Source organism: Dendrobates tinctorius, unplaced genomic scaffold (genome assembly GCF_039654945.1).
Source record: "Dendrobates tinctorius isolate UK_male_01 unplaced genomic scaffold, ASM3965494v1 ptg000250l, whole genome shotgun sequence".
In the NCBI taxonomy this organism is placed as follows: domain Eukaryota; kingdom Metazoa; phylum Chordata; class Amphibia; order Anura; family Dendrobatidae; genus Dendrobates; species Dendrobates tinctorius.
In genome coordinates, this window is record NW_027361917.1 from 10,128,485 (window position 1) to 10,143,726 (window position 15,242).

Consider the following 15,242-nt stretch of genomic DNA (forward strand, 5'->3'; position numbering starts at 1 on the left):
AAAACCTGCTAATAGATTCCCTTTAATGATTGTCTGAGGAATGTTCTGCCACGCTGAACGCACTTGTACATGCAAAATCATCGAGATCCACTCCTGGCAACTACTTTTCTAAATTGTCGACCAATGACATTCGAGATGCGCTTGATGGGAAACAAGTCCGAAGACACTGCAGGCCACGACAGCATTTGTAGACACGTATGTTGCTCAAAGTAGCACAAATAACGTATGACCTAGCATTATAGCAAAATGGCTCCTGGAGTAATGGCCGTACCACTGGTTCCACAATTGCTTCATTTTGTAATGTAAATTAAATTGAATGTCATGTACCTAGACTAAAACATCAAACATTGTCTACACAAACTATCAGAAGGCATGTGCACCATATTGGACAGCACAAGATGGCAATGGTGGCTGGAATGGAGCCTCTTTACTGATGAGAGCCACTTTTGTCTAGGAAGCAATGATTGCAGGAGATTGGCCTGGGGATCACACGGACAATGCCATGAAGAGGCCTTCACATTGGAATGTCACAACTGTCCTAATCATAGAATTGTGGTGTGATGTGGCAAAATCTACAATAATCTAGTCCTCATTGCAAGTCCATGGAGCCGGATTCAACTCAAGGCCGCATGTTGCTTATGCTAGTAGGAGCAACCTAACCATGCTACTATGGCCTACAGCTTCTCCAGACTTGTATGCCATGGAGCTTGGGTGCCATTGAACACAACTGCTATGTCATTGGCCCCATTTTTCAACTACACGCAAATGTGACATTATCCTCAATCACAAATGTATGTGACAATGAACTGGGTAGATTGGTAAATGAACAAGATGTTTCCTTTGTGCATAGTGATTCCAAGTATATAGTGCCAAGTACTGCTCATATAAGAGAGTGGTAGCCCACTCTTGCACAGGGGCCCACCAGAGGATTCTCCTGTTCTCCTGTGTTCCAGTCCAAGCCTGTTGGTTGGCAATTACAAATGAACCAGCTGCAGATCTTGATTTGCCTAAGTGCATTCAGCATGGCGGAACATTCCTCAAGCAAACATTAATAACCTCACTGATAGCAGCCAATGAGAGTAAAGCTCCCGTCACACACAGCGATCTGCCGGGTATCGCTGATTGTCCTCGAATGGCCTGGACATTTTTTTGATCATTGGTCTCCCGCTGGCCAGCATGCATCGCTGCGTGTGGCAGGCGGGAGACCAGCGATCAGCGAGCTGGAGCTGGTAACCAAGGTAATCATCGGGTTTCTAAGCGCAGCACGGCGCTTAGAAACCCGATGTGTACGTTAGATACCAGCACGCTGGTGCAAGGAGCTGGTAACCAAGGTAAACATCGGGTTTCTAAGTGACGTGCGTTGTTTGTTACCTGCGTGTCGCTGTCCTGATCGCTGCTGAGATCTGCCTGTTTGGCAGCTCACCAGCGATCATGTAGCGATTCACCAGCGATCCTGACAAGTTCATATCGTTGTCGGGATCACTGGTGAGTCGCTATGTGTGACGGGGCCCTAAGTGTGGGAATTCCTCCATGTAGCACTCATATGTGCTACTGAATAATTTGAGATGTTTGTAAAATGTTCCTTCAATTTTTTATCATTGGTATATCATTAAAATGTCCATCATCCTGTGATCTTCATAATTCCTTGACATTTGTTTCTTGGCGCTGTAATTTAAATGTTGATGAGTGTATTTGACCACTTCATGACCTTGGACATATCCATACGTCCAAGTCATTAAAGGGAATCTGTCACCTCAATTTGGCACGGTATGTAAATAAGTTGAGTCCGATCCGATGGGCGGTGTTTTGCTCCTTCCTCCACCCCTCCTTGGCTGCTCTACGCAATCTTTAAGGTAATATCTGTAGTTGTTGTCCAGATTACATGCGTGCGCATTGCAATTTCCAATCGCACGTGCGCAGTTTGTTTTGCCCAACTGCGGGCAAAGCCGAAAAGCATTAATGCGCATGCGCCGGTGATCAATGCATCTATGATAAAAAAAAACCGGACTGCAACGGAAGCTATTAGTGTGTTATCTGAGAGTTGTCTCTTATTACTAATAATGAGTACAACACTCTTGGAATTATTTTTTTTTGCATACAAGAAAAATGAACGGCACCTCAATGCTAAAAATGGGTAAGAGGACCAAAAATCTGTGAAAATCGTATCCAACACACCATGGAAAACGATCCATTTTTTTTCTCGACTTCGAAAAAAAGATGTCTTAGCAAATAGCAGCCTCTAGTGGTCACAAGTGGGATTAACAGAATAACCGTTTCTGGCAAATAAGAAAAAAAAAACGTAAAATAGATTAAAGATAACAAAGCAAATAAAGAGATTCTGCTACCAGACAGCTCTTCATTAGGTGATAAATGTACAATTTTTACGCACCATAAAAAAGTAGCAATTCCCCCATAAGTCAGTGCAGCAGGGGTCTGATAGCCATCATCCTCATCTAGCCAGGAAGTGGTTAACACATACTTGTATAGGAGGCAGCAGTGAAGTCATTACTGAATAGTCATTTCCAAATCACATAGTTAAGGATGTGTAAGATATAAGAAAAAAAAGAGAAAAAAAATCAATGTATACTTTATTTCAAGCTCCTGTTTAGCCCAATATGTGATTGTTCCCTTTTAGTAAGCCTGGCCTAATTAATTGTGTGTATGAGGGCTTATCAGTGTCTGTGGAGCTGCAGTGGGTAACAGGAAGACTGCAGTATGAACCATTAGTAACCAGTAAGTTTCCACACACAAACTTGTCTTCCTGTGATAGCTGCGGACAGAGAACAGTACTTTCCTCATCATCTGCTGCGCTGTGAACTACCGGACAACATGGCAGCTCCCTGGAGCTTTGTACTCCTATTCCTAGCAGCCAGTGCTTCATCTGGGGCTCTCAGTGGTGAGTATACAGCGTATATACCTCTGTGATATCTTATGTGGGACCTCAAGGCGAATGAGTAAAAAACACTGATCGGTGAAATTTATTATTTTCTGTTCCTTTACTTGCCGTGACTCGCTGTCGTTTTTTTTTATTCGATTTTTATTATTTTAGAACCGAGTATTTTATCATTCTAGAATATCCAACAGCTACAAAATGATAAGGCCATGTTCCCACAATCAGTATTTGATGAGATTTTTTTGCGCCTATTAGGTAAATTACAGTAAGTTACTTGCATTTTTTTTTACGTTGCATTTTTGACGCCGCAGTTATTTGTTTCTTTCTGGTATGTTTTATGTTTTGTTTTTTGTTTTTTTTACATGAAGCTGCTTTTGTTTTTGATGCTTCCTGATATTCTAACGAAACTTCATTAATAGACGTGTTTGAGGAACGTGCGTTTTTGAGGACTTTCCACCACAGACATGCAAAACTGCACGAGAAACTGACACGTCGAGGATTTGAAACCCGCAGCTCAGATTACACTGAGCAACTAAAAGCACAGTGGGCAGGAGAAGTCTCTCTAAATCCCATCCACTTTGCGGCAATCGTAAGACATTGCGCTTTTTGCTCAGCAAAAATATCAGCATCAAAAACTTACCAAAAACTCGGTGCTGGAACTTAACCTAAGGCCATGTGCACACGTTGAGTTTTTTACCTCAGTATTTGTAAGCCAAAACTAGGAGTGGGTGAAAAATGCAGAAATGGTGACGTGTTTCTATAAGGATGGGGTCACACGGTGGTATATTCTCTCACGCAAGAGTACCGGGCCGATTCGCTAATGACACTCGGCTCAAACTCCTGTCAGAACGCAAGTTGAGCGTCATCCTACTGTGACACGATTCTCTCACATGAGAGAATAGCAGCACACTGTGGGGAGAAGACGGGAAACTTACTTTCCCTATTGTGTTTGCATCTGTTGGACTGCACTTGTATGAGGGCGCGCGATCCGATCGTCGGATGCAACAGCAGCATGCTGCGATTGTTTTCTCATGTCGAATCCACATCAGAAAAAAATCACATATCTGCACTGGCCCGTCGTATAACAATGGGTGGAGTGCTGTCTAATAAAACATGGGAGAGCGCTCAGCCGTGTTATTTGGTCGTGTGAGCGAACTCTTAGGCTATGTGCACACACTGCAGATTCACCTGCGGGTTTTTTACCGCGGAACCGCAGGTAAAGTGGCCTGCGGTTTTGTCCTGCGGTTTCACACCTCTACTATGTTAAAGGTGTGAAACCGCAGCAGAATCCGCAGAAACAATTGACATGCTGCGGGAAAAAAAACCACAGCAAAACCGCACGGAAAAAACGCAGCGTGAGCACTGCGGTTTTGAAAACCCATAGGCTAACATGGTAAAGTACCATGTCTGCGGAACTGCTGCGGTTCCGCAGGGCCAAAACCGCAGCGGAACCGCAGCAAAAAACGCAGCGTGTGCACATAGCCTTATACTTTTCCTGTGACTGTTCCACTCCTGGTTTTGGCTTTCAAATACTGAGGTAAAAAACTCACCATATACTTAACGTGTGAACGTGGCCTAAGAGAGATTAGCGGAAACGTGAGTTACGAGGTAATAGAAGACGTGAATGAATGTCTTGAACTAAAAGGCTCTCATTTTAAAGATGCAGCAGAGCTGAGAAAGGTAACTTCTGTTGTATAGCAGAGCGAGGAGCCTGTGCAGCTTCATCTAAGGCCTCATTTACACATCAGAGATATTTCATGAATACAAAAAAAAAATGATCCGAGTGTCTTCAGTATTTTTCATCTCAATTTCATCAGTCTTTGATCTGTTTGTCAGTTTTTACCATCATATATAGATTTTAAAAAAAAAAACTAAAAAAATTTAAAAAAAACATAACAAAACTCCTATTCACTACAGTTTTAAAGATGGACAGCACAGATTATAGACTGACCGTGATTTTCATGGAGACATATACTCGTGTGGGTAATGTGTATCTGTATGACTGGCATCAAAAACTGATATGATGCCATGATTATTTATTTTGTTTTGTTTTTTTGCAGACACAAAAAAATCACACATGTGAATAACCACATAGATTATAATGGGTTTGAGAAAAACATGAATAGAAAAAGTACGATACATGAAAAAGGGACGTCTGAATGAGGCCAGACCAGTAATTTTAGGGGATGTTCACATGTTGCGAACTTATTGAAAATTCGCAGTGTCGTAGAATATTACCTAAATATTATATTTCAATAAATCTCATACACATTAACAAGAGGCATGGATTGTCAATTCTTTGCGCAGAGGTCATTGTGTATTTCGTCCTTTTCAAGGCATGAAAACTACAAGAAAAACGCTGCAAAATCCACATCTGAATGTAATAATTAGAATAGTACTTATAACAACGTGTGCATTGAATGATAATACTACAGTAGTGTTGATAGGATATACAGCACTGGCAAAAGTTAAGAGACCACTTTCAAATGTTCAGTTTGTCTGATTTTTCTCTTTATTAGAATATTTTTGAGTAAAATGTAAATTATTGTTTTAGTTTATAAACTTCTTACAACATGTCTCTGAATTTCCAAGCAATAAATTTTGCATTTTTTTTCTGACAAAGAAAAATGGTCAAAATTAAAAAAAATGCAGTGCTTTCAGACCTCTAATAATGAAAAGAAAATAAGTTCATAATTATTTAGAAACAACAATACTAATGTTTTAACTCAGGAAGAGTTCAGAAATCAATATTTTGAGGAATAACCATGATTTTTAAAAACAGCTTTCATACGTTTTGGCATTCTTGCCACCAGTCTTTCACACTGCTACTGGCTCAAAAATGTAAGCAGTTCTTCTTTGTTTGATGGCTTGTGACTATCCATCATCCTCTTGATTACATTACAGAGGCTTTCAGTGGGGTTCAGATCTGGAGAATGGGCTGCCCATGACAGGGTTTTGATGTGGTGGTCTCTTAATTTTTGCCAGAGCTGTATAATAAGTGCAAACGCAGAACAATCATATAAACTTGGAGAAAATTGAGTTAGATGGCACACAAATAGGAGATATTTGACAAAAAAATTAGAATTCACAAAATAAAATATGGAGAAGTTAGAAACAGAGCCACAAAGTGCAGAAAAACGACATGACCAAAAAATGGAAAATACGGGCAGTATTCGGCCGGGGTCACATTAGTGAATAGCATCGGCTGCAAGATGCTAATGACACTCGGCTCAAACTAGTGTCAGTGCTCTGTGCTCCGACCTGCACTCATGTTAGAATCGATCACAGGTGCGAAGGAGAGATTAATTTCTCCAACTTCTCCATTGCCTGTCTCGGCATATATCCAACTGCACTCAGCTCACATTCGAGTGCCAGTCCGATGTTTTGCACTCCTTCATTGGCTTGAATGGGTGTTCATCGTACTAGATACACTACCGGTTTTGTTTTTGTTTTTATGTTTTTTTTTGTTTTGTTTTCCGAATTGGCATAAGAAAATATTCACAGATCTTCTCTGCTTCTTTGAATAACACTGGTCACAGTGCAATGTGAGATTTTCTCACATTGCACTCCTCCGTATTATACGCCTGTATGAGCGAGCCCTTAAGCTAGTGTAATCAGAGAGTGATCCAATTCTCTTGAATGTGAAGGGAAAAAAAAAATTTCGATCTCCTCCATTCTTTCAGTTTGTGAAAATCGAGCCACAATTGGATGTCATCTATTTCTTTTCCACGGACCCATAGACCTGAATGGTTGAGTACGATTGGATGGTGCACGTTTTTTTTTTCCCATCTGACGAACTTGGGGACGAATACTATCCACCAAGACGATGTATAGCATTCATCCAATTTTTATGATCATTTGCTCGAGCAAATATAGTATAATTGGTGTAAGTATATATTACTAGTAACTCAGAGAGAGGACATGGGCACACGGTGGCTAGCACTTGAACACGGTGCTGGGGTCCTGGGTTCAAATTCTACCAAGGATCATATCTGCAAGAAATTTGTATGTCCCCTCCATGTTTGAGCTTGTTTCCTTGGGGTTCGCCGGTCCTCCCACATTCCAAAGACATACTGATAGGGAATATAGATTGTGAGCTCCAGTGTGGACAGCAGTGATGGGGGAACACTAACCTTGTCTTAGCAGAATTAGGAGCGACTGAGCAGCAAGCATCTCTTCCAGCGAGGGGAACACGGCTTGGTATGGCACAGTGTATCCCCTGGGACCAAAGCTGGTACAGCATCTCTGGACATACACTGTTATGGCAGTGTATTCCTGAGACACTCTGCCAGACATTACAGGAAGGCAAAAAAAACAGATAAACCACCAATTGCCCCAAATCTACCCTCCTGGTATGGAGTGGTAAGATGAACTTGATTGTGCCAAATGGGAAACTCCTAATGGAGGTGTAAATTGGCCTTGCCAATATAGGACTGATCCATCAATATCACCAGTCTATCCTCCTAAAAAAAAATGGAGTTATACCAGATCTGGTAAAAGTATTTCATAACCAGTGTATTTTACCAGTTTAAGTAAAAAAATGGCCTGTATTTTGGGATTTAAATCCTAAAATCCTAAAGCTGGTAGATTCAACTAAGTTGGTGACTTGGTTAAATATCCAGGCAGTATGCTTGGTGTATCAGAGGTGATAGTGATCACTTGTTCTCTTAATTCTTTTCTTAACTGTTTACAATAGTTGCATTGTTGGATTGTATCAGCAGGATTCTGTACGGTAACCTATAGACAGTGTCAGGTCGGCGCCGTTATACTGATTAAAATGATACCTGTTGTGCTGAAATCCCTCTTGTGGTGGTTGTTTAATCTTTATCTGCAGTTTTGAGTTAATGATATGCCCGTGCTCCGGGGCGGCCTGTTGGGGGTCTTCATGTGGTGCTCTGCTTATTCATGTGTAAATGGGGCTTTACACATAGTGATATCGCTAGCAATATCACTAAAGCGTCACCAATTTTGTGACGCAGCAGCGATATTGCTAGCGATATCGCTACATGTGATACTTACCTCCGACCGTCTCACCTGCTGGCTATCGCTGATCGCGCGAGAACGTCCTGGGCCGTTTCTTGGCGGCAGCTTCCTGCTGGGCTTCCTGCTGGTGCCCACGAGCGATGCGTGGACGAGGGGCGGAGGACGTCATCATCGCCATGTCTGACAGGTAAGTAACGACCGCTGCTGCGTCGCTGCTGAGATCTGCCTGTTTGGCAGCTCACTAGCGACCATTTAGCGATGCACCAGCGATCCTGGCCGGGTCATATCGTGGTCGGGATCGCTGGTGCATCGCTAAATGTAACGGGGCCCTAAGGCTTCTGACAGATCCCTCAGTTACCTGCCCACTAGTTTATATAATGAATATATGTACATACTGGAAAAAAAGCCTTCTGCAGGCAGGTGCCAGCTGTGGCCCCTGCCCTGCAGCATAATCGCATGTGTAATGTGTTAGTAATCGCTGTAATTGAGATTATTCTGATAGTACAAAAAAAATCCATTTTAAAATGGCCTGCACAGTAGCAGCTATCGGTGTATATAGAGGTGATCCCGATAGCTGCACCGTGAGAAAAAGTCATGGCAGATCACAGTTTCGGCACACAGATGATGATGATGATGATAATAGTAATATTATACATTTATATAGCGCTATTTATTCCATGGCGCTTTACATGAGGAAAATGGGAAATATAGACAAGTACAATAAACATATGCAAGACAAGGGTCACACAAGTACAGAAGGAGAGAGGACCCTGCTCGCGAGGGCTCACAGTCTACAGGGATGGGTGAGGTTACATTAGGAGAGGGTAGAGCTGGTTGTGTGGTGTTTGAGTAGACCGAGTATCATTGCAGGCTGTAAGCTTGTTGGAACAGGTGGGTCTTAAGGTTCCTCTTGAAGGTTTCCTTTGTTGGTGAGAGTCTGATGTGTTGCGGCAGAGAGTTCCAGAGTATGGGGAGTCTTGTATCTTGTATGCGGTTGTGGGAAGAAGAGTTGAGGGGGAGAGTAGAGAAGGAGATCTTGAGAGGATCGAAGGTTGCGTGTTGGTAGGTACCGGGAGACCATGTCACAGATGTATGGAGGAGACAGGTTGTGGATGGCTTTGTATGTCATGGTTGGGGTTTTGAACTGGAGCCTCTGGACAATAGGAAGCCAGTGAAGGGCCTCGCATAGGGGGGAGATAGGTGGATTAGTTGGGGTGCAGAGTGTACGATGGACTGGAGTGGTGCCAGAGTGCTGGAGGGGAGGCCAGAGAGTAGGAGGTTGCAGTAGTCGAAGTGGGAGATAAGGGCGTGCACTAGTTTTTGTGTGGTTTCATGGTTGAGGAATGCACGGATCCGGGAAATATTTTTGAGTCTGAGGCAGCAGGAGGAGGCAAGGGCTTGGATATGTGGTTTGAAAGAGAGGGCAGAGTTGAGTATCACCCCAAGGCACCGAGCCTGCGGGACTAGGGAAAGCGAGCAGCCATTGACATTCATGGATAGGTCTGGTGGAGGGGTAGAGTGAGATGGGAGAAAGATGATGAATTCTGTTTTGTCCATGTTCAGTTTGAGAAAGCGAGCAGAAAATAGCAGACAGACATTGTGGGATTTTGGTCAGTAAGGAGGTGAGGTCAGGCCCAGATAGGTAGATCTGCGTGTCATCGGCGTAGAGGTGGTACTGCAAGCCGTGGGATTCTATGAGCTGTCCCAGGCCGAAGGTGTAGATGGAGAAGAGTAGGGGTCCGAGGACTGAGCCTTGAGGAACACCGACAGACAAGGGGCGAGGTGAGAAGGTGGTGTATGAGAGGGAGAAACTAAATTTTCAGTCTGTTAGGTATGATGAGATCCAGGATAGGGCCAAGTCTGGGGTGCTAAGAGATGAGAGAATCTGTAGCAGGAGGGAATGGTCCACGGTGTCGAAGGCAGAAGACAGGTCCAGGAGAAGGACAGAGTAGTGTCGCTTGCTCTTGGCGGTTAGTAGGTCGTTAGTGACTTTAGGGCAGTTTCAGTTGAGTGATGCGGTCGGAAGCCAGATTGTAACTGGTCAAAGAGGGAGCAGTAGGAGAGGTGGGAGGACAGTTCAAGATATACATGCTGTTCCAGTAGTTTTGAGGCGAAAGGGAGAAGAGATATCGGGCGATAGTTAGACACAGAGGATGGGTCGAGGGAGGGTTTTTTGAGGATGGGTGTGATTGAGACATGTTTGAAGGATGAGGGAAAGACACCATTTGTAAGTGAAAGGTTGAAGAGGTGTGTTAGAGTTGGAATGAAGGCTGTGGCAAAGTTAGGGATGAGGTAGGACGAGAGTGGGTCTAGCGCACAAGTGGTGAGGTGTGATCTTGACAGGAGGGTGGAGAGCTGATCTTCTGTCATGGTGGAGAAGCTGGTTTTGAGCGGCTAAGGCTGGTTTCACATTTGCGTTTTTTAGCGCTGGAAAAAAACGCTAACCTGCGCATGCGTTTTTTCCCCTATCTTTAACATGGGTGCGCATACTTGCGCGCTTGTAAGCGCATGTATGCGATTTTCATGCGCTGCGTTTTTTTGGGGTGTGCGATTGGATTTTCCAGACGCATCATGTTGCATTTTTTGGCCCTGCAAAAAAGCGCATGCGCACATATGCGCACGTTTTGCGCTAAAAAGGGCCATTATAGCCTATGGATGCGCATATGTGCGCACTGGCATGCTCATGTAAGCGTTTTTTTGCATATGCGTTTTTTTTTTAACCATGGAATTTATGGGTTTGAGTTAGAGTTAGGGTTAGTTAAGGGGGTTTAGGGTTAGGGTTAGGGTCAGGGTCAGGGTTAGGGTTGGGTTTTGGGTCAGGGTTAGGGTTTAGTATGGTTTGGTTAAGGGTTAGGGTCAGGGTTAGGGTCAGGATTAGGGTTAAGTATGGTTTTGTTAAGGGTTAGGGTCAGGGTTAGGGTTAGGGTTAGGGTTAGGGTCAGGGTTAGGGTTAGGGTCAGGGTTAGGGTTAGGGTCAGGGTTAGGGTTAAGTATGGTTTTGTTAAGGGTTAGGGTCAGGGTTAGGGTTAGGGTTAGGGTCAGGGTTAGGGTTAGGGTTAGGGTTAGGGTCAGGGTTAGGGTTAGGGTTAGGGTCAGGGTTAGAGTTAGGGTTAGGGTTAGTTAGGGTTTAGGGTTTGGGTTAGGGTTAAGTATGATTTGGTTAAGGGTTAGGGTCAGGGTTAGGGTTAGGGTTAGGGTCAGGGTTAGGGTTAGGGTTAGGGTCAGGGTTAGGGTTAGTAAAGTCATGGTTTGGGTAGTGTGAGGGGCCACCTAAAAATGTTGGAAAAAAACGCAAACGCGGTAAAAACGCGCTAAAAACGCATACAAACGCATAAAAACGCTGCGTTTTTTTCATGCATGCTCATAAAAATGCTTGAAAAAAACGCAGCAGTTGTATGCTTATGTATGCGTTTTTTCAATGCGTTTTTTTGCGGGAAAAACGCGCTGCAAAAAAAAGCAAGTGTGAAACTAGCCTAAGAGGGGCATTGGGGGCTGTGGGCCAAAGCTTTCTCTGATCGTAACGATCTTCTGCTTAAAGAAGGAGGCAAAGTCTTCAGCAGAAATGAGAGGAGATGGAGGAGGTGCTGTGGGACTGAGTAGAGAATTGAAAGTGTTGAAAAGCTGTTTAGGGTTGTGAGACAGTGAGGATATGAGGGATGCAAAGTAAGTTTGTTTTGCGGCAGAGAGCGTGTACTTGAAGCTGGCAAGCGACTGCTTGTATTCATTGAAGTGCTCGGTAGAACGGGTTCTCTTCCATCTCCGCTCAGCGGCCCTGGAAACCAGTCTCAGTTCTTTGGTCAGGCTGGTCAGCCAGGGCTGCCTGTTGATTGTACGAGTTTTGCTCTGCATGAGGGGGCTGGATCAAGTGTTGCTGTTATTGTGGTGTTATAAAAGGTGGCAGCAGCATCTGTGTCATGAAGGGAAGCTATGTCTGTGAGAGGGAGAAGGAACTCAGAGAGTGATTGCAAATTGAGGTGTTTGAGATTTCTGCGAGGGAGAGCAAGTTTGTGGAGTGGGGTTTGTGCAGTCAGAGAGGAGAGGGAAGAGAATGTCAGTAGATTGTGGTCGGACAGGAGGTGGGGTAAGTTAGTGAGATTGGTGAGGGAAAAGAGACGGGTGAAGATAAGGTCCAGCGTGTGACCATCTTTGTGAGTGGCCGCAGAGGACCATTGAGTGAGGCCAAAGGAGGCAGTCAGTGATATAAGTTTAGAGGCAGATGAGGTGGAAGTGTCAATGGGGATGTGGAAATCGCCCATGATGATGGTGGGGATGTCAGCAGAGAGGAAATGGAGTAGCCAGGTGGTGAAGTGTTTGAGAAAGGTGGAGATGGCTAGTTCAGGGGGGCAGTAGATGACAGCCAGTTGGAGGGGGAATAAATGCGGACGGAGTGCACCTCGAACGAGGGAAGAGTAGCGGATGGTGGAAGTTGAATTGGGGTAAAGGAGCAGGTATCAGACAGGAGTAAGCCAACTCCTCCACCACGTTTGTTGCTGGGGCGAGGGGTGTGAGAGAGATGGAATCCGCCATAGGAAAGCGCAGCTGGAAAGGTTGTGTCAGAGGGAGTGAGCCTGGTTTCAGTGATGGCAAGGAAGAAGAGTTTGTTGGTAATAAAGAGGTCATGGATAAACGACAGCTTGTCGCAGACAGAGCGTGCATTCCATAAGGCGCCAGGTAAGAGGACCGGGGGAGTGGGGGCTGGATGAATAGGTATGAGGTTGTTATGGTTGCAAAAACGTGTAGAGGATCGTGGCAGGATGTTAGAAATGAGTGTGGGATGTGTTGAGGAGGGCCAGGATTTGGGGATACATCGCCAGCAATGAGGAGTAGCAGAGCGTTAGAAGGTGGGAGCAGGATAGGACATGATGTGGCCATGTGTGTCTGGAGAAAAAGGATTGTATGTGGAGGAACAATTCTGAGGACGAGGTGAGATGGCTGGGGAGGATGGAGGGGGGAAATGACAAGTTCCTTACTAGGTAGGGGGATTACAGGAGATCGGACAAAATAGAGAAGTATGGGGGTGAAAGTGAGAAGAAACCAAAACATTGTGGTGGTTAAAGATTCCTTTACCTTACAGTCAAATTCCTGTCCTATTCTAGTCTAATTCACAGTAGTGTAATTAGAAATCAGTAATTGGAAATATGGATTTTGAAAGATCCATGGTCAGACACGTCTGGTCAGATGCATGGCCCTGAATATATGTGCAATTGAGAGGGGTCATAACATCTGTATAACATCTATAGCTTCAGTACAGGTTACATCAGGCGTGGTGCAATCTGTTCCTTCACATTATAGACGCTCCTCGGTCAGCTCTATATTGATCAGGCAAATGGATTAAAGCAAAGATCAGGTCCATTATCTGCAGCTTGTCCTCCTTGTGCACAGCGTCACCGCCACATCAGACCGTGCGGCTCCGTCTACTTTACAGGATCTGTACCGCGCTACCTCCTCACGGTACACGTGACTTGTATCAGCGCTGTACACACTCTGCAGTCTCACGTTTCTGTTGTTTCACGGTCGATCTTGTACACAGCTTCAACCCCATATCAGACCGTGCGGCTCCTTGTGCACAGCGTTGCCACACATATTACACACAAGGACACTGATATCTCCGGTACTGCTTCGGACACATCAGGACGTGTGAAACCGGCCTAAGAGTCACTGGGTGGGGGGAGATTGTTAAAGTCAGTTCATAATAAAGTACTAATTATTCCTGCTGGTTTTTGAAACCCCTTTTTGGCATTCAGGGAAGCTCAGTCTACTCTTGATAGCATAGAATTGGGTAGATATTTAGCCATGAGATGATCATTGACACTAGAAAGATTTCTTACTGTCTATATCTGGTCTTACCGGGGACCTTCGAAAGAAAAGGTCAACAATAGCGGGTAGAAACCCTAGTCAAGACCTTGTTAAGATTACCAGGTTCTTTGAATCACTTAACTTTTGTTTCCATTAACATGCTAAGTCTTAGGGTACCATTACAATTAGCGATGCACCAGCGATCCTGACAACGACATGGATCGCTGGTGCATCGCTAAGTGGTCGCTAGTGAGCTGCCACACAGGCAGATCTCACCAGCGACATAGCAGGGGTCGGAGGTCGCTACTTACCTGTCAGACACGGCGATCCTGACGTCCTCCTGCCCGCGTCCACACGTCGCTCGTCGGCGCCACAGGAAACCCAGCAGGAAGCGCCCGACGAAAAATGGTCCAGGATCTTCTCGCGCGATCAGCGATAACCAGCGGGGGAGCCAGTCAGAGGTATCACATGTAGCGATATCGCTAGCAATATCGCTGCTGCGTCACAAAACCAGTGACGTTACAGTGATATTGCTAGCGATATCGCTATGTGTAACGGGGGCTTGAGTATCAGTTTCTATATACTTTTTGATACAGGAAAGATGTATATCTTTGTACCGTGTTAGCCAGTGGATAAAAGGTATCAACTACTGAGGACTCTCAATCCTGAATATTTTTATATACTTTTTGTTGTTGGTTAGATGATTTAATGAGTACAGAATATCTAATTAAATCCAAGGAAGATAACCATGCACATAAATTAAGTCTACAAATATAGACCCTCTCAAAAAAAGGGAAAAGTTGTAAACAATAAAAAAATAATTTCTTTTTAATAATTTTATTTTCCTGAAACCCATGACAGCACCCTAATTCTCCCTCCCTCTGGCTTATGGCTGGTGGTGGCTCTCAATTTTCTCTTCTCACAATGAAGACTGGGCTTGAGTTAATGAATAAGTAACAGTAATAATGATTATAATTTGGGTGACTCCTACTTGACTTCTTGGAAATCACTTTATAGGAGGAAGTGGGAGTTGCCTTTTTATTTTGTGCTCTTGGCTTCCTGTCCAGTGATGGCGCAGATCCTACTCTCAGGTGCTGTCATGGGTTTTCAGGAAAATCAAATTACAGGTAAGTATCTTTTTTCACTTTATACAATTAATACAAATGCCAAATATACATATTAAAACTTAGTTGACCCATGCATACTTCTTTGGAGCCTTATGTCACTTAGCAGAACTTAGTGATTCCATGCCTATTTTGTGGTGTGGAAGGTTTGCCCCCCTCTGCATGCAAAAACTCCAAAAGCTCTCCATGGGAAGCAGGTTTTCATAAATGCCATCTCATTGCACAAACAAGCATAGCCAAGGCTTGTTTTATAGGATCCGTGTCAGGTTACTGACTAGCCTATGGATTCTTCCAGATTTGTGTTGTTGTTTTTTTGCCTGATAATCTTGCGTCTTTTAAGCAGTAAGGCAAGAAGCTTCTTCTCCAAGAACAGAATACCTGCTCGCCTAAGAATATTGGAAGAAAACCCAGCATTCCTCATGACCTCACCTCTTCCTGCATATACT

The 15,242-nt window shown here is 44.2% G+C and overlaps 1 protein-coding gene across 2 annotated transcripts in view; it reads left to right on the forward strand.

The window, feature by feature from the left end:
- The first annotated feature begins 2,459 nt into the window (after window positions 1-2,459).
- Window positions 2,460-15,242, forward strand: part of CST7 (cystatin F) — a 148,805-nt gene continuing 136,022 nt past the window's right edge. For both annotated transcript variants that reach the window (XM_073557469.1, XM_073557468.1), the window contains exon 1: window positions 2,460-2,896. In XM_073557469.1, the coding sequence (XP_073413570.1) occupies window positions 2,830-2,896 (67 nt within the window). In that variant the 5' untranslated portion in view covers window positions 2,460-2,829. The remainder of the gene's footprint in view (window positions 2,897-15,242) is intronic.